This window comes from Papio anubis, chromosome 11, assembly GCF_008728515.1.
Source record: "Papio anubis isolate 15944 chromosome 11, Panubis1.0, whole genome shotgun sequence".
NCBI classification, from domain to species: domain Eukaryota; kingdom Metazoa; phylum Chordata; class Mammalia; order Primates; family Cercopithecidae; genus Papio; species Papio anubis.
The window spans coordinates 106351174-106375610 of NC_044986.1; the positions used below are offsets into that span (position 1 = coordinate 106351174).

At 40.0% G+C, this 24437-nt stretch overlaps 1 protein-coding gene across 1 annotated transcript in view; it reads right to left on the reverse strand.

The window, feature by feature from the left end:
* Positions 1-24437, reverse strand: part of MALRD1 (MAM and LDL receptor class A domain containing 1) — a 682023-nt gene that overhangs the window by 25564 nt on the left and 632022 nt on the right. The window contains exons 37-38 of the mRNA XM_031652710.1: positions 12425-12504; positions 12233-12329 (exon numbers count right to left, since the gene is read on the reverse strand). Coding sequence (XP_031508570.1) covers positions 12233-12329; positions 12425-12504 — 177 coding nt within the window. The remainder of the gene's footprint in view (positions 1-12232; positions 12330-12424; positions 12505-24437) is intronic.

Here is a 24437-nt window from a genome sequence, read left to right on the forward strand (position 1 = left end):
ACCTTAAGCTGGAGGGAAGAAGAAAGAGAAGGAGAAGAAGGAAGAGGAGGAGGAGGAGGAAGAAGAAAGGAAGAGGAGGAGGAAGAAGAAGAAAGGAGGAGGAGGAAGAAGAAGAAAAGAGGAGGAGGAGAAGAAGGGAGGAGGAGGAGGAGAAGGGAGAAGTAGAAGAAAGGAGGAGGAGGAGGAGGAGGAAGAACAAAGGAGGAGGAGAAGGAGGAGGAGGAGGAGGAAGAGGAGGAGAAAGGGTTATTGGAAGTTGTCAGTGTAAGGGTATGCTGAGAAACCTGTCGCTCCAAGCAGCCAGCTAGAATTAGGTTGCAGGAAGGAATCCAGGGTTATGAATATCCAGTTCTCCCTCTTTTTCCTGTCTCAAGGTGCTCCAGTTTCGTTAAACATAAGGCAAATTCAGAAGACAGGGCCCATTAATGAAATTCGTAAAAGCCAACTCCTAGATCCAACTGCTATCCTTCTCTGTCTTGTTCAGTGCACAATGGGTGGAGGATGGATCTGAGAGGGAGACAGGAGACAACACTCGGCCTTTTTTTTTTTTTTTTTTTTTCCTTTTTAACAATAAATTACAGGCGGTGGCTCATGCCTGTAATCCTAGCACTTTGGGAGGCCGAGGTGGGCAAATCACCTGAGGTCAGGAGTTCGAGACTAGCCTGGCCCACATGACAAAAACCCCATCTCTACTAAAAATACAAAAGTTAGCTAGGCGTGGTGGCAGGCACCTGTAATCCCACCTACAAGGTAGGCTGGGGAGACTGAGGCAGGAGAATCGCTTGAACCCGGGTCTGGGGGGGGGGGGGGGGCAGAGGGTGCAGTGAACTGAGATCATGCCACTTCACTTCGCTCCAGCCTCTAGCCTGGGTGAAAGAGCGAAAGTCCATCTACATAAAATGAAATAAATGAAAATCTCTTTTGTTAGCTTTCAAACGCCTTAACTACGTCTCTACAACACACTTTTCTAAGTGTAATCTGTTTCCCCTCCCATACTCTCTGGCTGTGTTCATCGTTTTTGAAACCATAAGTTTCTGCATTTTCTTTTGTTTTCTTGAACTCCCTTTCCACATCTCTACCAGATTTCTCCATCCTTCAGATCTCAATCCAAGTGCTATCTCCTTTTATAGCCCTGTGAATTCATCCATCCAAATTGCTGGCTCTCCAGTATCCATTGCCTTCAAGTCATATATCAAGGTGCACCTCTAATTTGACTCTGAACAAGGAGGTCTAACTTTATGAAATCTCTGAAAAAAGGGTAAGGGGTAGAATGTTTTATGGGTGGAATAAATAATGACTGGCTTGAAAGAAATGCTTTCTTTCCTTTGAAACCTCTCTTGTGGGCTTTTTTTTTTTTTTTTTTTTTTTCCCCCCCACTATTGCAGGACATGAGAACAAGGTCTAGGTCTAGGGATTAAGGAAAAAAAGCCCACAAGAGAGGTTTCAAAGGAAAGATATAAAATAGAAAAGAAGAAAAAAGAAGGAGGAGGAGGAGGAATAAGTGGTGCAGGAGGAATAGGAAGAGGAGAAGGAGAAGGAGGAGGAGGAGGAGGAGGAAGAGTAGGAGGAGGAGGAGGAAGAGGAGGAATCCCATTGGTGGCCTAACCCTGTTTTTAAGGGTAAGATCTCAAAATCCTGTTCTCAATTTCCCTTTTCTGGCTCAAAGTTAACATTTAGCAGGATTGTCAGAGCATGGCCAATATATGCACAAGGGACTAGGATTTGGGAGTGAGGTTTGTGGATCTCAAACTGTGAGAACAGCTTTACTTCTTGTAGGCGAAGGCACATGTGGACACGTGGAGAGAGTAACAGTTTTGCAAGCATTATGAGATGACCTCGGCCACTGTGCTAGTGAAATTCCAGTCTGCTAAGGCTAAGTATTTCTGGGACCAGGACAGGCTCGCTTGTGATACTGTAGCTACAAAAGCAGCTGTATGCCTTGAGGCACAGAGTAAGCAAGATTTTGATTTTTGCTACGGATTAATATTCATCAGTGGGTGCAGGCTAGGCCTATCTAGGATGTCAGGCTTGGATAGCAGCTAAACGTCTGCCTTTAAGGATTCACATTATCATACAATGTTTGCAGTGAGAAAGGGTATGATACAGAGAATATAATAATACAGGAATATATATTTCATTTGGGGCCAGGGCCAACCATTCAAGAATCTCAAACAATGTTCTGTACCTCCCATGGGTTAGCTACTCCAAGATTTGGGATCCTAATCACCTCTCTTTCTTTCTTTTTTTGTAGAGACAGGGTTTTCTCATGTTGCCGTGGCTAGTCTTGAACTCCTGGGCTCAAGCCATCTGCCCTCCTCAGCCTCCCCAAGTGCTGGGATTACAGGCATGGGCCCCACTCCTGGCCGCTTTCTTTCCTTATCAGAAATATAAACAAGCATCATTCTCTTGATCATTCTTTCCTTCCATTTTACCCTCAAAGTATTTTGGTTTACATTTCTATCATAACATTCATCAGAGTCAAACATATATTATAACTGAACATATTCAGACGAACCAGAAAGTGGGGGTATTATTTGCTGACGCAAAGGAAGTCTTAATAAATGTTTGTGGAAGGGAATTATGAGACTTGCTCCAGATCACATTCACATCTTATAATTTCCTACTCAACACTCTTTCTACTGTTGCGTACTTACTGTGATGAACTGAACGTTTGTGTCCCCCCAAATTTATATACTGAAGCCCTATTAAAGCGATGGCATTATGAGGTGGGGCCCTTGGAAGTAATTTGGCTTACATGAGGCCACGAAGGTGAAGCCCTCATGCCCTTATAAGAAGGCAAAGAGAGTCCAGATCTTTCTGTCTTTGCCATGTAATAATACAGTAAGAAGGTGGCTGTCTGCAAGCCACAGAGAGAGGGTCCTCACCAGAAACTGAATCTGCCAGTTCCTGGATCTTGGACTTTTTAGCCTCCAGAACTGTGAGAAATAAATGCTTGTTTATACCACCCAGTTTATGGTATTTTGTTTTAATAGCCCAAACTGACTTATGATTCTATGAAATTACTTAGAATATTTCCAGATCTAAACTTTTCAAACAACTTTTCACATGAATATATGTTATTTCTCAGCATAGCTAAAAAAATTCTGATTTTTAACCTTTGTTAGTTTATTTACTAAATTAGTACAGTGCTTCAAGAGGATGTGCCCCAATGCTAAATAGTAAACAGTTAATTATTGCAAATGTTTCCCCAGGCAAAGATGATACAGTCTGAAAAAGGAAAGCAAGGGGCATAGTCAGGCTGCTGGTAAGGTAAGAATAAATGGCTTACTGTTTATTTTTACCCTTTATGTTTTATTATTTATTTATTTATTTATTTATTTATTTTTGAGTCAGAGTCTTGCTCTGTCACCTAGGCTGGAGTGCAGTGGCGCAATCTCAGCTAACTGCACCCTCTGCTTCCTGTTCAAGTGGTTCTCCTGCCTCAGTCTTCTGAGTAGCTGGGATTACAGGGACCCTGGCTAATTATTGTATTTTTAGTAGAGATAGGGTTTCGCCATGTTGGCCAGGCTGGTCTTGAACTCCTGACCTCAAGTGATCCACCTGTCTTGGCCTCTCAAAGTGCTGGGATTACCAGTGTGAACCACTGCACCAGGCCTATTTGTACCCTTTAATCGTGATTTACAGATATAGATCTGATGATTACATCTCTCTTCTTTTACTATGAACTCTTGAAGCCTGCTGTATTTCCTGCTTCCTTGAAGGTGTCACTAATGAAAATCTGGAGTATTTTGAACCACGAGGATAGATGTAGAAGACGGCTTTCAGAGATCTTTCACAATCACCTCTTTTTTGGCCCGTCCCGGCCACAAGAATGCCTTGGTATGTTTCCCTGAAGCCATGGTGTGCTGTGGCCCTTGCCGCATATACAGTTATCCTCTAGGCAATACTAGTTTCTTACAGGGACAGGAAGCAGAGGAAATATACCTGCAGAGAGAGAATCAATATAGACAAGCAGAAAGAAACAGAGATGAGAGGCAGATGAAGAATTCCTCTGGCTCAGGCCTTTCTGAGGCTCTACTCATTCATTCCCACCCTTGAGCTCTGTGAGACATCCTGTGTCTTCACCCTAAATTCTTTATTTTGAGCAAATCAGCTTGAGTTGCTTTTTTTCCCCTGTAATCAAAGTGTCCTCACAAACACATTAGGTGGCAAGTAGCTAACAGAAGAGTCGCAGAATGTATAATAAAATCCAAGAAATCAAATCTCCAACAACAACTTTAAGAGGCTGGTTCCTGTGCTTAGCTTTGTCTGAGCACACCATGCTCCATTCCCTGTTTTTAAAAAGCAATGAAAAAATTTTTCTTTCAAGTTACTGAAGGCCTCTTATGCCACAGATTCTTTGTACAAAATCTAATGGAAAAATCTTAAGGTTAAGGTTAATGTTGAGAGGGTGACGGTTTCCTGCTTACATGAAGTTCTGTGTATCTCAAGGTTTGGGCATTATTTTCAAGGTAAGCCACGTTATTTCACTGAGCCATCCCTTGACCAAACATTTTAACTTACTTTAGGGCTTAAACGATTTCATGCAAAAAGACTGATTTTGAGGTTTAACTTGTAATATCATTATGTGGATGTAATCATTGGATAAGCAACGTTTTTGGTGACGCTTTCAAGTAGATAATCTTAAATAAAGTCTAGATAATCTTTGGCAATCATATATTGGATACAAATTATGCACACAATCCCAGATACTGGAAATATAAAAATAAGGATTAATGTGGAAATAGCTGTTACAACATGATGTCATCATTGCTATAACATTGTTGCTGAGGACAGCGCTCTGAGTGACTCACCCCGACAGGATGGCAGGAAATATTTGCCTGGTATCAAATATATATGCGGTTGAATAGCTCTGCCAGGCAGAGGTCATGAATAGTCATATGCTTTTGGGGAATAGTGAGACTTTTCCCAGGAGTAGGGTGTGGAAGAATGGGAACAGTGAAAAATTAAACGTGCTGTATTATCACTTGAATATTTCATGAAATAATTTTGAAAAGCTATGCATCTCCTTTTGCATATCTAAGTTCATATTTAAGACTTTTATTATATGTTTACATTTCTAACATATTTTATGTTGTACATGTGCTTTAAATATAATAGCACGAAATTTTGAAGATGTAAATTGAGCTCCTTAAAACTAGAGAAATTGTTTTTCACTTAATCTAAAGGACAAAGCCAGTCAGGCTGTCTGTCCAGTCAATGAAATCAGAATTTTCTTTTGAGAAGTTTAACTTTATTGTCCAACTCAAATAGAAATGTTAAAGTATGTACTAGCACAATCATCTCTTTTGATTGTGATTTGTAATTCTAAGGGGTGAGAAGGGAAAGGAGAGAAGAGGAGGGAGGAGGGAACAGGGAGAAGGGAACAGGGAGAAAGGAGAAGGGAGAAGGTGAGGGAGGGAGAAAAGAAAGAGAAAAGAAGGAGGAAAAGGGGGAGGGAGAAGAAGAGAAGGGGAGGGGAGAGGAAGGGAGGGGAGGGAAAGGTGAAAGGGAAGGGGAGGGGAGGGGAGGGGAGGGGAGGGGAAAGGGAGGGAAGGGAAGGGAAATACAGAAACTTGGCAAAGGTTTATCTCCTGCTCCTTTTTCCATATTGCTTGTCTTGAATCTCATCTTTTGCTACTTAAGTTTCTTTTTTGGGTGCTTCAGTCCCTGAGTGTCCCTCTGCTCCCTTCTTCCAGGGCATATTCCTCCATCTCCCCAATATAGTTTTGAGATAAGGAAAAGGACATTTGAGAAAGAGGAAATGACAAAGAAGGCACAGCAAGCTGGTACACATTCCTCAATTAGATCCCTTTCAGAAGATAATATATAACATTTGAGCATCCGCAAAATGATTCCCTAGAACTATCTGGGCCACATCCCCTTATGAGGTCACTGAGGCCTGAGAGTAAGGATCTGAGGATCTGAAGCCCTTGAGTAGAGTGAACCTTTGGGTCTGCCTAGCCATCTGCTGAGGCTGGTCTGCTTCCTTTGAGGGATTCCTTCTCTCTCTCTTTAATTTTTTTAAATTTTATTTTTAGAGAGATGGGGTCTTGCTTTGTCACCCAGGCTGGAGTGCAGTGGCACAATCACAGCTCACTGCAGCCTTGACCTCCCAGGCTCAAGCAGTCCTCTCACCTCTGCCTCCTGAATAGCTGGGACTACAGGCACGCACAACCACACCTGGCGAATTTTTGTATTTGTTTGTAGAGGTGGGGTTTTGCTATGCTGCCCAGGGTAGTCTTGAGCTAGAGATTCCCTCACCTTGGCCTCCAAAAGTGTTGGGATTACAGGTATGAACCACTGTACCCGGCCTGAGGGAATCCTTCCCTTTTGAGTACAACTTGTAAGAACTTCATTATCTTGGTCTTAAGAGCAGGTGCGGAACAAATGACTCAAAAGGTCACTAAAACTGGCTACAGTCTTGGGTGATAATTGTTTTCGGCAGTCATAGGGAAAAAAGCCTTTTGTTTGGAGATGAAGGACATCAGAAGAGAAGGTCTCCAGGAAGGTAATCAGAGGGTTAGAGATAGATATTATCTTGGACCTAACCCGCTTCTATTAGGTAGTAGAGACTAAGACTTGAGTCACTCATAGATCAAGTATCACAACAAAGTAGTTTAAAAACATGAAAGTGCTTCTATTTTTTGCAATTATTCATTTCTTTCATATTTTATCAACCTCCTTTCTTCCTGGTCCAGTTCATCTGTCTTGGGCAAATTTCATAAATTTATGGTCACTTTTAATGATTAAAACTTAGTTCAATCCACTTTAAGGCTGTCAAATAAAACCAAAGTTCAACCTCTATTTGCCTCCTACCCTTTCCTCATGGCAGATGGCAGATCTGTACAAGGTTGCCGCCTGGAGCAAGGAAAGTTGGGAAGGTTATGTTTTGGCTCTGAAGCATGCCCCACTCCTTTGTCAAGGTTTGGCTGAACAGTGTAGACACAGAGAACAGATGGAAACAGGCTGGAATCTTCTTTGGTAACTTGTTACTTGTCAATAGTAGGGAGGTGTCTTCTATTGCAGTGGGTTAATGTAGTTCTGACTTCTTGGCTTGACTTTTCTGTTGTTGTGGCCTTCATGGTGACGTGTATGGGTTTCGTGTGTGTGTGTGTGTGTGTGTGCGCGCGCGTGTGTGTGTGTCTAAATCAATTTCACTTGGGACCCTTCTATCATTGGATGTCTTTTGATATACTATGATATATTGATCGTTTGGTTATTTGTTGCCACCCAAATCTCATGTTGAATTGTAATCCCCAGTGTTGGAGGTGGGGCATGGTGGGAGATGTTTGTGTCATGGGAGCAGGTCCCTCATGACTTGATGCTGTTCTTACTATAGTGAGTGAGGTCTCACCAGATCTGATCATTTAAAAGTGTGTGTCACTTCCCCCTACTCTCTCTCTCCTGCTCCCGTTTTCACCATGTGACATGCAAGCTCCTGCCTTGCCTTCTGCCATGAGTAAAAGCCTCCTGAAACCTCCCCAGAAGCAGATCCTGGTGCTATGCTTCCTGTATAGCCTGCAGAACTGTTAGCCAATTAAACCTCTTTTAAAATAAATGACCCAGTTTCAGGTATGTCTTTGCAGCAATGCAACAATGGCCCAATACACCTTTTAAAGGAAAGGTAGCTGTGTCTACCTTCAGCTCAACCCTGCCCCTATTGCCCTCTCCAGGAAGGGCTTCACCTCACCTGAATGAGCACTGCCTGAACAACCCTACAATTTCAATTTATCTCTATTTTCCGTGTTTCCTCGAATGGACTGAAAGTAAACTCCAGCTTCCACATCTTCTGTGGATCTGCATTACTGAGACATAGCACAATTTCCTCCCTCCCTCCTTTCCCCACAGTACAGTTTCCTCCCTTCCCAGGTACATATTACACCATGGTCTTTATTATTATTATTATTATTATTATTATTATACTTTAAGTTCTGTGACACATCTGCAGAATGTGCAGGTTTTTTACACAGGTATACATGTGCCATGGTGGTTTGCTGCACCCATCAACCATCTAGGTTTTAAGCCCCGCATGCATTAGGTATTTGTCCTAATGCTCTCCCTCTCCTTCCCCCGCATCCCCCAACAGGCCCCAGTGTGTGATGTGTCCCTGCGTCCATGTGTTCTCACTGTTCAACTCTCACTTATGGTGAGAACATGCGGTGTTTGGTTTTCTGTTCCTGGGTTAGTTTGCTAAGAATGATGTTTTCCAGCTTCATCCATGTCCCCGCAAAGGGCATGAACTCATTCTTTTTTTATGGCTACATAGTATTCCATACCACAGTCTTTTTAAGACTTGCTGGGGCAGAATACTCCAGTGGCCATCTACTTTCAAAACATTAAGCCAACATTGTCTTTACACTCCTAGAAACGTTTTCTTTACACTCTACTCTGATGCAGCTCCAGGGAGTAGATTTTTGTAGATTTTGCACCTGTTTTCTAGCCATCATCAATCTAAACTATTGATTCTTTTGCAGCCTTTCCATCATTAATTTTGGGTAGTGCTGGTAATGGTATCTTCCTCACCTTCCCCATTTCTTCTCCCAGGAAAGAGGAAAAACTTCTCACCAAATATACTTCACTATTCCAAGACAATAACTTCAAAAACTCTCATCCTTCTTTCTTTCCAGTCATCTCTTTGTATAGACTGGGAAGAAGAAAGAGATGGTTCAACAGAGATGGTTCTGCTTCCTTTTGTGAGCCTCAGAGATTTGTGTCTGACCCTAATTATTGGTAGTCTTTGTATAGAACATGTGTTACTTGAACCTCTTATTTGAGGGGTGTAGCCAATTTCACTCAATTCCTTGTGATACTTGTGTATGAGGGATGGATACTATTAGAGTTCTGGTGTGTTTGGTAAGACAATAAAAATAGCTACATCTGAGCTTTACACCTCAAATAATGATGCTACCCTTTATTCCTCAGGCTTCAAAGGTAGATTCCAGGATATGGAAATTATAAGCACTAATATCTCATATGTTAAGGTCCAAGTAGTTCGAGAAATATTCAGCTGGAAAGTCTAACAAATGGTTGAAAGCATGGTATGGATCTGGAGCTTGGAAAAATATTTCAGTAAGAGAGAGACCTGACTTGAAGGCATTTACATCTAGATGTCACTTAAAATCTTGGAAATGAATGACATCTATGGAGAATGTGTAGAGGAGGAAGAAAAGTGGATGGAGAGGCAAACCCTGGGGAATCTAAATAAGTTACTGGAAGAAAATACTTAAAAAAACAGCGAGACAGAAGAAAATTTGAGGTTAAGAGAAGAAGGACAAAGAAATAGGGAAAGGGTAAATAGAAGTAGAATCTGGCAAAGAAAGACGGTAAGAAGCAAAGAGAAAGGAATATGTAAAATTAAAGAAAATGAGAGAAATAGAAGAGAGCAAGAGAGGCGGCTCTGTCGGGCTTTGGCATAGTGACACCAATATTTGCATGAGGGTCCTCTCAATAATTTCCAATGACAGGCTGTTCAACATGAATCTGGAGAAATTGTGAAATTTAGAATTATTTACGAACGCTCTTGCTGGTGGTATGAAAATGACAGCTTGCTTATATATCATGAAAGTTAACTTTTTGTGTCAACTTGGCTAGGCTATGATGCCCGATTGTTTGGTCAAACACTAGTCTAGAGGTTGCTGTGGAGGTAGTTTTCGGATGTGATTAACCACTATAATCAGTTGACTTTAAGTAAGGCAGATGGTCCTCCATAATGGGAGTGGCGGCGGGGGGCTCAAGCGCAGACTGGGATTTCCTTATAAAGAAAGGGTTCTGCCTCAAGACTGAGAAGCAAAAACTCTGTCAGAGTTTCCTGCCTGGTGTTTTGCCCTGCAGATTTTAGACTCAAGACTGGACCATCAACTCTTACTTGGATTTCTACTCTGCTGGTCTGCCTTATAGTTTTCAAGCTTGCCAGTCCCCACAATGGCATGAGACAAGTCCTTAAATCTCTCTCTCTCTCTTTCTCTTTCTCTTTCTCTCTCTGTCTCTATCTCTGTATCCTATTTTTTTTTTAACGTTTCTCTGGAGAAGCCAGACAAATACATGTGTGTATTCTAGCACACAACTAGTATTTCACCTAGTGGTTTATGTATCTGCTTCTTTCTCTAGCTTAGAAACTTCTTAAAGTCTAGACTGCTTTTCATTCATGTTTGTGTTCATGTTGTCTAGCATATTGTAGGCTCACAAAAAATAATTACATAATTAATACTGAATAAGATAGTCTTTTTTTTTTTTTTTTTGGAGTCTCACTTTGTCACCCAGGTTAAAGTGTGGTGGCGTGACCTCAGCTCACTGCAACCTCTTCCTCCCAGGTTCAAATGATTCTCCTGTCTCAGTCTCCCAAGTAGTTGGGATTACAGGCATGTGCCACCACACTGGGCTATTTTTTGTTGTTGTTGTTGTTGTTGTATTTTGGATAGAGATAAGGTTTCCTCATGTTGGCCAGGCTGGTCTTGAACTCCTGACCTCAAGTGATCTGCCCATCTTGACTTCCCAAAGTGCTGGGATTACAGTCATGAGCCACCGCGTCCGGACCAAGATAGTCTTAATAGATTACAAATATCATTTTTTTTCCTTACGAACACCATAGTTCTATAATAACCTAGCTATAATTCCTGTTATCAAGATAGGTGTCTATTTATTCACATGATTGCAGGCTGGAGATCTGAAAATAATTCATGAGGAGGGATGTACAAATTGACACCAAGGAAAAAAGTGAAGAATCCTTTGCTCTGTGACATATTTGGTATTGCAGCAGATCTAAATTTCTGACCACAAACTCAGGTGTTCAAGATATGATGCATTTCTTTAATTTCTAAAAATGTTATTAAATCTTTTAGTGAGCCCTTATCTTGCTGAGTTCATAAAAGCCAATCACATTCATTACTTGGTTTACTTGGAACCCATGCTAGGAATGAGAAAATGGGTAATGGGTAGAAAAGATCCAGGACCCTTGGTGGCACTGTTGATTGTGAGGGTCTCTGAGTCTTGCATGAGCCCAGCCTGCAGAGTTCCTTCACGCAGATGCAGCAGCTCTTGGCCCTGTTTTGCGCATGCTCAGTACATGGGGTGCTAGGGCTAAAACATTAGTGCTAAGAGTCCTGCCTCCCTATGTGATATGGTTTGGCTGTGTCTCCCACCCATATCTCACCTTGAATTGTAATAATTCTCACGTGTCATTGGAGTGACTTGGTGGAAGGTAATTGAATCATGGGGGTGAGTCTTTCACATGCTGTTCTCATGATGTGAATAGGTCTCACGAGAGCTAATGGTTTTATAAAGGGGAGTTCCCCTACACAAGCTGTCTTGCCTGCTGCCATGAAAGACATGCCTTTGGCGGCCAGGCACGGTGGCTCACGCCTGTAATCCCAGCACTTTGGGAGGCTGAGGCGGGTGGATTACAAGGTCAGGATTTTGAGACTAGCCTGGACAAGATGGTGAAACCCCGTCTCTACTAAAAATAAAATTAGCCAGGCAAGGTGGCAGGTGCCTGTAATCCCAGCTACTTGGGAGGCTGAGGCAGGAGAATCACTCGAACCCGGGAGGTGGAGGTTGCAGTGAGCCGAGATTATGCCACTGCACTCCAGCCTGGGCAACAGAGTGAGACTCCGTCTCAAAAAAAAAAAAAAAAAAAAAGAAAGAAAGAAAGAAAAACATGCCTTTGCTTCTCTTTTGCCTTCCACCATGATTGTGAGGCCTCCCCAGTCATATGAAACTGTGAGTCCATTAAACTTCTTTCTTTTATAAATTATGCAGAAGTCTCGGTATGTCTTTATTAGCAGTGTGAGAACAGGCTAATACACTGTGTAGGCAAAGAAAGAATTTCCTTTGCTGTTCTGCTGTCTTCCCCAGGCACCACCAGAAGTGGCAAGTCTAGCCCCTCAAGTCTTTTTAGTCTGTGGATAATATCATACACACACACACACACACACACACATATATATATACACACACACACATATATATGATAATGTCACATATATATAGATGCCCTCAAAAAGGCTCCTAACATAATCTGAAAAGTAAATTTCAGGCTTTATACTAAAAAAAGAAGAGCAATTTTTGTTAGGTAGCTCCTCCTTTCTGCCCAGAAAAATAAATCCATAAAGCATGAAAACACTAAAGTTTCCTGCATGTAATATGGAGTGACAGAAAAAAATAGCAAAGGAAATGTTGCAGAAAATTTTTCTGCTATGGTATATGTCATTTAACAACTAAAGGCATCACTTACCTTACTGGTACTTTTCTGTTTGCAAGAAAACACAAGACCGCAACTGTGATATGAGTCATCAGGAATGCTAATCCAATACCCAGGAGAGTCCATGTATCTGGAATTTTAAACCAATGAAAAAGATAAATATGCAGTGAAATATATTAGAGACCACCCAAACCAAGCCATTTGTTTAGTCATAATGTCACCTACTATTCTGAGCGTACGTGAAGTCTGTAGTAGGGGGATTAAACTTGATATGGCATCGATTTCCTTTCCATCCTTGTCCACATCTGGAAATGAGATAAAATGAAATAGTTGGAAAAAAGAAAAGTGAAAACATATTTGAACAGAACTGGCATGGGATAAAATGATGAATGTCAATAAATAGCGAGATACTAGGAACATGGATAACTTCGATAAACAATGAAAAATGTTAAGCCAAAGCAAAACCAAAATTAAATTGTTTTCATATTGTTGGGTAAGAGAATTTTCTTCAATATTCATCTTCTTGACTTTATAAGGTAGAAACATGGTTTCCCCATGGCTCTTTGTTTTTAAAAATTGACTTATTTTTCTCCAGTGTCCAATATTACTTTGCTTTATCCATAATTTGCCTCAAATCCAAAGGGGATGCATTTTTCTATAGTGAAGAGATTTAAGTTATTTCAGAACACTAATGGAGCAGATTCAAATTTTACATTACCATAAATACAAACCAGAGAACACATTTATTTCTCATTACAAAGGGATAATCCTTCAAGTGTTTAGACTTGGAAACAGGTTAATAATCTCATTTGATGTACTAATAAAATCTCAGATACTTACTACGGTTCCATTACCTTTGTTTTATTTAGGGATGTACATGATGAAACTTTTAACACTGGTGCGGACGGTCTTGAGAAAGTTAAGAATGAGAGAGTACCTTCTGCCTCTAAGGGAGATAAGGTTTATTGCTAAGCAGTAAATGTAATGAAATTTTTCTGGTAGTATCTGAAAGTTCATGTACACACACTTGTTTACCAGTAGTAACAGGATACAAATTACAAATTATAACGGGTTTGGTCAAATTTCCTGCCAACTTCACAGTACATGCTACAAAATAGGATGAAAACGTCGCTTTTGAATATGTATGTATAAAAACTGAGTGTTAGAAGCAATGCTTCTTCAACACAATGTATCGAATTTTCACTTAATCTCTCTTTTAAATTTGAAAATTTGTATGCTCAAAAGTATTTCCTTCACAAAAGCAATCAGCTTCTTTAAACATAAAAAGTTTAGACGTTCATAGAGGCCTATCAGAATGCCTTTCTTTCTTTAGCAAATATTATTTTAAAAGTAGAAATGGAAGACAATTTCATTGTTTTAATGTTTCTTCAATTCAAATTAAAATAAATTATAATTGTGGGAGATTGGGGTATTTCTCATTTCCCCTCACAATCCTTAAGATGCATTCCTTGTCAGTCCTCATCCGACCTGTGAATCCTACCTGTCAATCTTTCGCACATGCACACACTGGTATGATCTAGATATGGGGATGCGTTTTCACTCTGAGTTAATTCAATTCCTTTAAATGTTGAAAGTGCCACTTTCCTGGCATCAGGGCTACAGTAATCATCTGAGACAAATAGTACACGTTTGAATGTGCCTATTGATAAATTTTAGTGGAAACTGTCTTGGAGTATCAGTTAAGAAAATAATGGAGAAACCCAAGACATATGGAGAAAGAATATGGATGCTGTCTGTCTGTCTGTCTGTCTGTCTATCTATCTATCTATCTATCTGCCTGCCTACCTACCTACCTACCTATCATTCTTTCATTCTATCTTCTATCCACCTATCCGTGATCTATATTGCCTATTTATCTAAATGTATATTTATATTTATATATAAAACCTGGTGATGAACAAATAGAGTACTGAGTGGCCTTTTGATAGTTCTATGGGGAGTTCAACTAGACAGAAATAATTCTTACGTTAATTTTACAGAAAATATGCATAGAACAAGGGATAAAACAAAAAAAATAAAGACAGAAAATTTGTTCTTATGTTGATAAAAATTTGCCTATAAAAATAAAAATAACAGAAAGATTTGGTGAGAAATAAACCTTATCACCCATGTAGAGGCCCAGGATATTCTCCAATTCTGAACTTTGTAAAGACCTGCCCATTCTAGTGTTAGAAGTTTTATTATGTATGTTTCTAAATAAAACAAAGGTATTGGAATCTTCGAAGGGGTCTTCCTTCCAATAGCTATGGAAATATATACTACTAATTGACTGATTTTACCACAGAGCAGTTATGTTATAGAACAAATCAAACTAATATCATCGTATCAGCTAACATGAGAAAATAATAGGAAATAAACTACGGTAAGGGTCAAAAGTAGTTTCAAAATGTGTTGAATTTTAGTCATTTCTGGCATACAAAAACTTGAATTTAATAAGTATGATTCATTTATATCTTTGTTGTGTGTTATTTACATAACAGTTACAAAAAATGATTTTAGAGAAAAATGAATACACTACCCCCCAAAACTTTCCACTTCAGTTTTTTTTTTATCAGCCTGCCATCTTGAAACAAAATGATTTCTATACATGTTTTCAAGAGAATTTACCTTCTACAAATTTTAATAGATGTCAGTAAATTTTTAAATGGGAGTAGAGATTACTGAGATTTTTAACTTACATGATGAAATCTATGATTCCAAAAATTTTAGTCAGTAAGTCTGAATATAAATGGATATGTTGCTACCTGAAGCAAAAATTGCAATCTCCATGCTAAAATTCCCAAATTATCCCCTCCTGTGTAACAAGTTTCCTTGTAAAATCACAGTACTGTCATGGGATAAAATGATGAATGTCAATAAATTTAATGAGATACCAGGAACACGGATAACTTTGATAAGAAACCAAAAACGTTAAGCCAAAGCAAAACCAAAATTAAATTGTATTATTTTCATATCGTTGTGTAAGAGAATTTTTTTCAATAGTCACCTTGTTGACTTTATAAGGTAGAAACATGGTTTCCACATGGTTCTTTGTTTTTAAAAATTGACTCATTTTGCATCAGTGTCCAATATTACTTTACTTTATTCATTATTTGCCTCAAATCCAAAAGGGAGTGCATTTTTCTACAGTAAAGAAAAATTTTCTATAGTGAAGAAAATTTCCCTTGTAAAATTGTCACTTGATGTTTATTACATTAAAAATAATATATACTTGAAGTGACAAGGAAATTACCCACAAATGTATGTTAAAACACAAACCGTCATTCCCATATGCAATTCCATCCTCCCAAGGTAACTAAGGTATGTCTCCTTCTACTACTTTTACCTTCTCATAGAACACACACACGTACAGATACACAAACATATAGAGCTATCTATATATTGGTTTTGTATGTGTATTTCCTATAATAGAAGCATATACTTCTCTCTGCACCTAGCTTTTTCTCTCAACGATGTATCATGCATTTCCTTAAGATCAGATATCTGTGCAAATAACTGTCACAGACATTTATGTTTAGAAATTATCATATTGTACATGTATACATAAATATGTATTTTTAGTTCAAACTTTTTATTGTTGTTGCTTTTCTTTCCTCTTCTTCTTTCCTCTTCACCCCAGTATATAAAGGTGGAGGAGGAGGAGAAGGGAGAGACATTTGCTGGGTTGCAGAAAGAAGCAAGTGAGAATATTAAACACGCATTTTCATCTTTGTTAAACTAAACCTCCTCCATGGAATACCCAGTGTTCAAAGTAATTGTGGCAGTCTGATCCCTAGATTTCTTTAAAATCTCCCTGAAAGGGGTGAGTTTCCAACCCTTCTAATGGCACGCAGAGAACAGCATTAATCACATGCGAGAATGGTGTGTTGAAGTTCCACCTATTCTTTGAACAACAGCAGTGAAAGTAATTTCTCCCCTGCCATCCCCCTGTGTACTGTGGGCTGGAAGCAAAAATAGAAACTCCTGTCTGCACTAACTAGAGCTTGGTGGACTCCCTTATCTTCCAAGCTAACCATAACTAACTAATAAGAATCATTAGGGTCGGACATGGTGGCTCAGGCCTGTAATTCCAGCACTTTTGGAGGCCAAGGTGGGAGGATTACTTGAGGCCAGGAGTTTGAGATTAGTCTGGGCAACAGGGAGAGACCTCTTCTCTACAAAAATTTTAAAAATTAGCCGTGCAAGGTAGTGTGCCCCTGTAGTCCTAATTACTAAGGAGGTTAAAGTGAGAGAATTGCTTAAGCCCAAGAGTTGGAGGCTGCAGGGAGCTATGCACTGCATTCCAGCATGGGCAACAGAGCAAACCCTGTCTCAAAAAATAATGATATTAATAGGCCGGGCACAGTGGCTCATGCCTGTAATCCTAGCACTATGGGAGGCCAAGGCGAGCAGATCATCTGAGGTCAGGAGTTCCAAGACCAGCCTGGCCAACATGGCGAAACCCCGCCTCTACTAAAAATACAAAAATCAGCCGGGTATGGCAGTGGGCACCTGTAATCCCAGCAACTTGGGAGGCTGAGGCAGGAGAATTGTTTGAACCTGGGAGGTGGAGGTTGCAGTGACCCGAGATCACACCACTGCACTCCAGCCTGGGTGACAGAGTGAGATTCCATCTCCAAAAATAAAAATAAAAATGAAAATAAAAATAAGTAATAATAATAATTAAGGTGTTTTACAAAGAAAATACTACAGTGATTTTCTCCATTATTTTTCACATGGAATCTGGGTAGGGAAGCTTAGCTATCTCCCTCATCTATTTATTAGATTGGTGCGAAATTAATTGCAGTCGTTGTTTCTAAAAGGAAGGGTCAAAGTGCAATTACTTTTGCACCAACCTAATATTTCTCAATAGTAAATCAGTAAGATTTGTATAACAAATGAAAAGTGAGAAAATGTCTAATCCTGAAGGGATAAAGCAAGTATTTGTTTTTAAGTGGTGTTTTGGGTATTTTTGTAGTTGGTTGGGGTAAAGGGTGAAGGCTCCTGTAGAGAGAAATAGGACAGGGAGAGTGGATAAGCTAGGTGGAGGTAATTCAGTGGGTTTAGGCTAGGCTGATGCCAACCAGAGAAAACCAGTACAAGTAGGGATATTTTAGGCATAGCTGTGGGGAGCTGAGTGGCTGAGTCGTTTGGTGGGTGGGTATGGGAAATGCTGAACCATTGTCTGAGGCCAGAAAGAAGGATCCTAAAGGAATAGCACAGTGAGATTCACTTTAGGAGCTTGACAATTTCTTAAGGACTAGAATAGCCCCTTGCAGGTAATCTCTTTGCTATTTTATGACTACACAAGGCTGAATGCAAATATGATTCTGCCCCTTGTGTAATCCAAAAAGATCCATAAAGACCATAAACATTAAATAATACTTGTATTAAGACACATCCATCTAAATTAGAATGCTTGTTTGTTTTAACGTCAAGAAGAAAAAAAATGTTAGATGTGATGTAATTACTTTAGCAGTCATATTTTTATAGGGAATTATTAAAATCAGTTTTACTCATAAAATTAACAGTTAATCTTAACAGGAGGAAAAAAAAAAAAAAAACACTTGCTATTTTTTTTTCCAAAAAGCACTTATAAATAAAAAGCATCCCAAGAGGACCTGACATATTTTGAGCTTTTATGGGGCTCTACGTTTTACCACTTCTTTCGCATGTCGAATATGTGTGAGTGTAACACTGCAGCATTTCAGCCTTATTTTTTGAACTCTGGAAATTTAAACTATTACCCAATGTATGTTGCACATGCTGTGGTCGCCTCCTTCAAATTCATTTAGGCTTCCATCCTCACTCCCTTCCCGTCACAAATTGTTTAGCATTTCCATGATTTGGCTGGGATTGTTACAGTAGGTCACTAGTCAGATATTAACGGGGCAGAAGAAGGCACCCCTCCACCAGAAATGCCAGGTGACCATCAGGTGATGGTTAGGCAGTTATTAAGCTGCCTCTCTAAAATAATAATTGGCCACAGCCGAAGCAAAGGCAGTTTCCCAGTAGATAGAAACACCTGAAACTGGAGATCAGCAGCTTCCTAATAAGATTCCTGGAGTTGAGCAAATGGGCTCACACATGCACACTAAGAGGCAAAACGGCAGAGTTGAACTGGTATATGACCTTCCTCTAGGGATGTTGGACTGGTAAGAGAAGAACGCCTAAAGAGAGCATGCACACAACTGCAGCAAACAGACCACGCATGGCCCCTCCGAAGTATCGGTAGGCCCCCACACATGCAGACAGCCCACCCCAAGGGAGGAATCAGGGGAGATGGGATGCAAGACCCTGGAAGTATGCCAACATGTAAAACTTCAAGTTAAACGTCAAACTGTGCTCTTGATCTCTCAAGTTTCCCGCTCGGCCCTCTTCCAAGTATAAGTTACTCCTTTTCATTCCTGTTCTAAAGTTTTTAAATAAATTTTCACTCCTGCTCTAAAACTTGCCTGTGTCTCTCCTCTGTCTTAGGCCCCTCGGTGGAACTCTTTCTTCTGAGAAGGCAAGAATGGAGGTTGCTGCAGACTCATAAGAATTTGCTGCCTACAGTAACATACTTAAGTGCTGCATGACTCAGATACTCTCCACTGCTAACAGAATTGAACCCTCAACCCAGTTCCTAGGGTCATGCCATTTTTCTTGCTCGAATGTGGGCTCAGAACCACACCTATCACCGCACGGCATTGCTAATCCACGGGATTGGTTCATAGACAGACATGGATGTAAGTTTGTCCAGTAAGAATTCTGTCACAAAAGGGTACATTTCGATGGATAATTGTGGTAAGAGACCTCTTCTTCCCAACTTTGATGTAAAAGAGGAAGCATGTAGCCCTCTTAATCTCAGGTACTCATCTGCTACCATTGTGCTACAATAAACAGGCAAGGGATAAAATCAACTAATAGGAAGACAGGACCTTCAAAGTCATGAAGAAATAGCAGGATAACTTTGATGGCATTGCGAACTTTTCCATCAGTTCATGTTCCAAGCCTGCTCTGCATGTAGACATTTTAGTTGTATAAGTCAATAAATTCCTGTATCACTGAGCCAGTTTGAATCAGGTCTTTGATTACTAGCGCGCACACACATCTACACACAAACTTTAATTCTTCTACTTCTCCATTTTACTCCCTACAGCTCTTCTCATTAAATCAATAATCCTGTGTTCATAAAATATTTACTGAATGTCTACTATGTACAAAGTACTCAACCAGATATGTTGGGGATATAAAGATGGATAAGCCATGGCTGAGAATTTGTAGAAGCATGAACTTAGAGAGAAAATGAAAAATACATGTAAAAATAACTAAGATGCAAAATAGAAAATAAAATAAAGACAAAGAAAAGTTCTTAAAGAGAGCATCAAAGAATTGCTTCATGAATTTTTATTTTTCCGGACCTAGAAAGTGAAAAATGTGCAATCTCACCTGGGAATTTATGGACCATATGATATATTAAATTATATGTATTCTAAAGAAGGAAGTGTTTATATATGTATACTGTATCTGTGCTTTGAAAATATTGGTTATCCAAGTATATAGAAATCCTATAACTGATTTTTTTTCTGGAGAGATATGTCCAAATATGAGTTGTTAATAGGATCCTAGACTAACCTGCAGATTTACTAATTCTATATCATAGTATACTGATTCCATACCACGCTCAGTTTCTAATTTTGTAGTTTTGAAGGATATGGAGAAAAATTCCTTCAGAAGCAGTATGTTTGGAATATATTCCAGATTCAATTTATATTTTAGTTTTATAGTATGTAGCCTTGTTTTTCTTTTTAGCAGGCTATGTTTATTTATTTATTTGTTTGTTTGTTTGTTTTTAAGTTAGAATCTTGCTCTGTCGCCCAGGCTGGATTGTAATGGCACAATCTAGGCTCACTGCAACCTCCATCTCCCAGGTTCAAGGGATTCTCCTGCCTCAGCCATTTGAGTAGCTGAGACTACAGGCATGTGCCATCATGCCTAACTTTTGTATTTTTAGTAGAGACGGGGTTTCGCCATGTTGACCAGGCTGGCCTCAAAATCCTGGCCTCAAGTGATCCATTTGCCTCAGCCTCCCAAAGTGCTGGAATTACAGGCATGAGCCACCATGCCCAGCCATTAGCAGGCTTTTTTTTTTTTTTTTATAGCAACATAACTATGAAACTCATGTCTATCATGTTGAAAGGTGATGGTGTCATTCTTCATTTACATTATATGCTTTAGAAATTATATAAAGCCCACCCAATAAGAAATATTTATTGAGCACTCATTATGTGCTAAACAAGGTTCTAAATGCTTTCTAGATTTTTAATAATATGATAATGTTCCAAAGTCAGGATTATTTCCCCATTTCATAGAGGAGAAGACGAAGTCACAGAGAGATTGAGCTGTAAATCACCAAAGGGTACAATCTGATGGAGATTTTCAACTTTGGCTCTGTTGACTACATGGTTTTGCTTCTTGTCATCTTTCTAAAGTTAAAATATGCAGACATAAAAAAGAAGAAGTTCATGTCCTTTGCAGGAACGTGGATGAAGCCGGAAACCATCATCCTCAGCAAACTAACACAGGAACAAAAAACCAAACATTGCACGTTCTCTCGTAAGTGGGAGTTGAATAATGAGAACACACTGACACAAGGAGGGGAACGTCACACACCGGGGCCTGTCGGTGGGTGGGGGACTAGGGGAGGGAAAGCATTAGAACAAATACCTAATGCCTGCTGGGCTTGAAATCTAGATGATGGGTTGATAGGTGCAGCAAACCACCATGGCACATGTATACCTATGTAATAATCCTGCGTGTTCTGCACATGTATCCCAGAACTTAAATAAATAAAATAAAATAATGCATAAAAACCATTTGTAATGCTAATTAACTTTACAATTTTTATCTGTTATGAGAGCAACACTCTCATAACATAATAAATTTCTAGCTGTAAAGATCTGAAAATGTCCGTTTATCACATTAAGCCTCACCCTGCAAACATCTCAAGATATAGAGAGGCAGCTGTGATGCTGGAAAGAGAAAGGAATGCAGGACTCAGGGCACCTGGAGTTCAAGCTAGACTCTGCTGCTTTCTAGCTATGTGGCTTTGGGATAGTCAGGCAGATTCAGTTTCCTATTTACAAATGGCAATAAGTATCACTCTCAGAATGTGTATGAGAATTAAATATTACGATGCACATGAAAATACACTGTAGACTGTAAAGTGCTATGCCAAGCTGTTTGCTACACAATTTTTAGCTTTCTGCTATAAATTCTGGTCGTGGCTTTTCCCAGCTGACCTTAGGCCCACATTCCCTAACAGCCTGGTCTGCCAAGGAGCTGGTTCTAGCAAGCACAGTCTCTGATCCCATTGTGAGCACTCGGTTAAGACTTAGAGTTAGAAAGTCATTGCCAGTTTCCGTTTTCATGGCTTACCAATTCTGTTATTTAGAAACCCTTCCTACCTCCCTCCCTTCCTCCCTCCCCTCCTCTCCCCTCCCCTCCTCTTTCTCCCCTCCCCTCCCCTCTCCTCTCCTCTCCTCTCCTCTCTTCTTCTCTCCTCTCCTCTCCTCTCCTTTCCTTCCTCTCTCTCTTTCTCTCTTTCTTGAGATGGGGTTTCCCCATGTTGGCCAGGCTGGTCTTGAACACCTGGCCTCAAGTGATCTGCCTGCCTCGGCCTCCCAAAGTGCTGAGATTACAGGAGTGAGCCACTGTGCCCGGCCTCAAACCCATTTTGGTGTCTCAGTAGCCTGGAGGCTTTTGATCCTGTTACACAGGAAAGGGAAGAATCAGCAGATGCTGAAGATGCTTAGTACCTGCCATGTGCATGACTTTTCCCCATGCCCAGGTGAAGTTTCTATCCCATCAGAAGGGCTCTAGGCGGGAGAAAGTACTGCTCTTCCAACTTAACCTGAAAGCTGCAGCTCAGACCGAGTGTTTTCTGGGCCATATGCTGAGCCTCTGTCAGCAGAAGGGAAAATTGAGGTAATCCTCAGCAAGCCAGTCTCATTGTCATGGGTGAATTATATCGTAACAAAATGAGAAAGCAAGAGAAATCACTAAATAATCTCTGAGCCACAAGGCACTAAAATTCCACTTTGAGTAGCAGTGATTAATTTGCTTGGACTAATTTCTTGCACATCTAATTAGCTCTGGCATGTTTCATAATATTTATAAGTATTAGGCAGAGCCCACCTGAAAGAGAGAGATAAACATCCCGCTCCATTCATGCATAAGAGCCTGCTTTCTTAACATGAAGAGGAGAAAGGAAAAAATAAAATATAATTGGACGCTTTCAGCCACAGCCAACCTAATCAAATATTTCCTAAATTCTAACAGGTCTTTTTTATTAGTAGGTTATAACGAAGGAGTTTTGGAAATAACTTATTCCTGAGTGTGCTTGGTAACACCCATTCATTATACTAACGCCTGGAACAAAAACTTCTCCCACCCTTATTGTCATTGTGTGCCCATCTCAGCTCATTTGTCTCATTGTCAGAGAAAACAAATGAGGAACCTCAAGTTTTCTAAGCATGGGTTCACAATTAATTTGATTGGAACTGGCAGAGGGTTTACTCCAGTCTTTTAATCGACTTGAATTGTTCTTATAAGTCTAAAGTTAAAAAAAAGTTTTATTTATAATTGTTCTAATAAGTCTAAAGTAAAATAAACTGCTAACACAGAGATAAAGTTATTTCAGAAATTAGCTGGGCATGGTGGTGCATACCTGTAGTCTCAGCTACAGCTAACGTGGGGAGGCCATCCTGAGACACAGAGGTAGCAGTGAGCTGAGATTGTGCCACTGCACTCCAACCTGGAGGTAGAGCAAGACACTGTCTCAAAAAAAAAAATAAAGTGACAGTTCCCTACAAAAACCTCATCCAAAGGTCAGTAGCCTTAAAGATCAAAGATAGAGAAAGTCATGAAGACGAGAAGGAATCAACGAAAAAATGCAGAAAACTCAAAAACCCAGAGTGCCTCTTCTCCTCCAAATGATTGTGACACCTCTCGGGCAAGGGCACAGAACTGGGCTGAGGCTGAGATAGATGAACTGACAGAAGTCGGCTTCATAAGGTGGGTAATAATGAACTTTGTTGAGCTAAAGGAGCATGTTCTAACCCGATGCAAAGAAGTTAAGAACCATGATGAAACATTACAGGAGGTGTTAACCAGAATAACCAGGTTAAAGACAAGCATAAATGACCTGATGGAGCAGAAAAACACAACACAAGAACGTCGCAATGCAACCGCAAGTATCAGTAGCCAAACTGACCAGGCAGAGTAAAGAATTTCAGAGCGTAAAGACTATCTTGCTGAAATAAGGCAGGCAGACAAGATTAGAGAAAAAAAGAACGAAAAGGAATGAACAAAACCTCAGAGAACTGTGGGATTATGCAAAAAGACTGAACCCATAGCTGATTGGTGTACCTGAAAGAGATGAGGAAAATGGAACCAGGTTGGAAAACATACTTCAGGATATCATCCAGGAGAACTTCCCAAAACTAGTAAGACAGACCAACATTCAAATTCAGGAAATCAAGAGAACCCTAGTAAGATACTCCAGAAGAAGAGCAACCCCAAGACACACAATCAGATTCTCCAAGGTCAAAATGAAGGAAAAATATGTTAAGGGCAGCCAGAGAGAAAGGCCAGGTCATCTACAAAGAGAAGTCCATCAGACCAACAGCAGACCTCTCAGCAGAAACCCTACAAGCCAGAAGATAGTGGGGGGCCAATAGTCAACATTCTAAAAGAAAAGAATTTCCAACCCAGAATTTCATACCTGACCAAACTAAGCTTCATAAGCAAAAGAGAAATATTAATAAGATCCTTTACAGACAAGCAAATGCTAAGGGAATTCATTACCACCAGGCCTGCCTTGCAAGAGCTCCTGAAGGAAACGCTAAATATAGAAAGGAAAAACTGTTACAAGCCACTACAAAAACACACTGAAGTACAAAGACCAATGACACTGTGAAACAACTACATCAACAAGTCTGCAAAATAACCAGCTAGCATCATGATGACAGGATCACATCCACACATAACAATATTAACCTTAAATGTAAATAGAATAAATGTCCCAATTAAAAGACACAGAATGGCAAGCTGGATAGAGTCAAGACCCATCAGTGTACTGTATTCAAGAGATCCATCTCATATCAAAGACACACATAGGCTCAAAATAAAGTATGGAGGCAAATTTACCAAGCAAATGGAAAGCAGAAAAAAGCAGGGGTTGCAATCCTAGTTT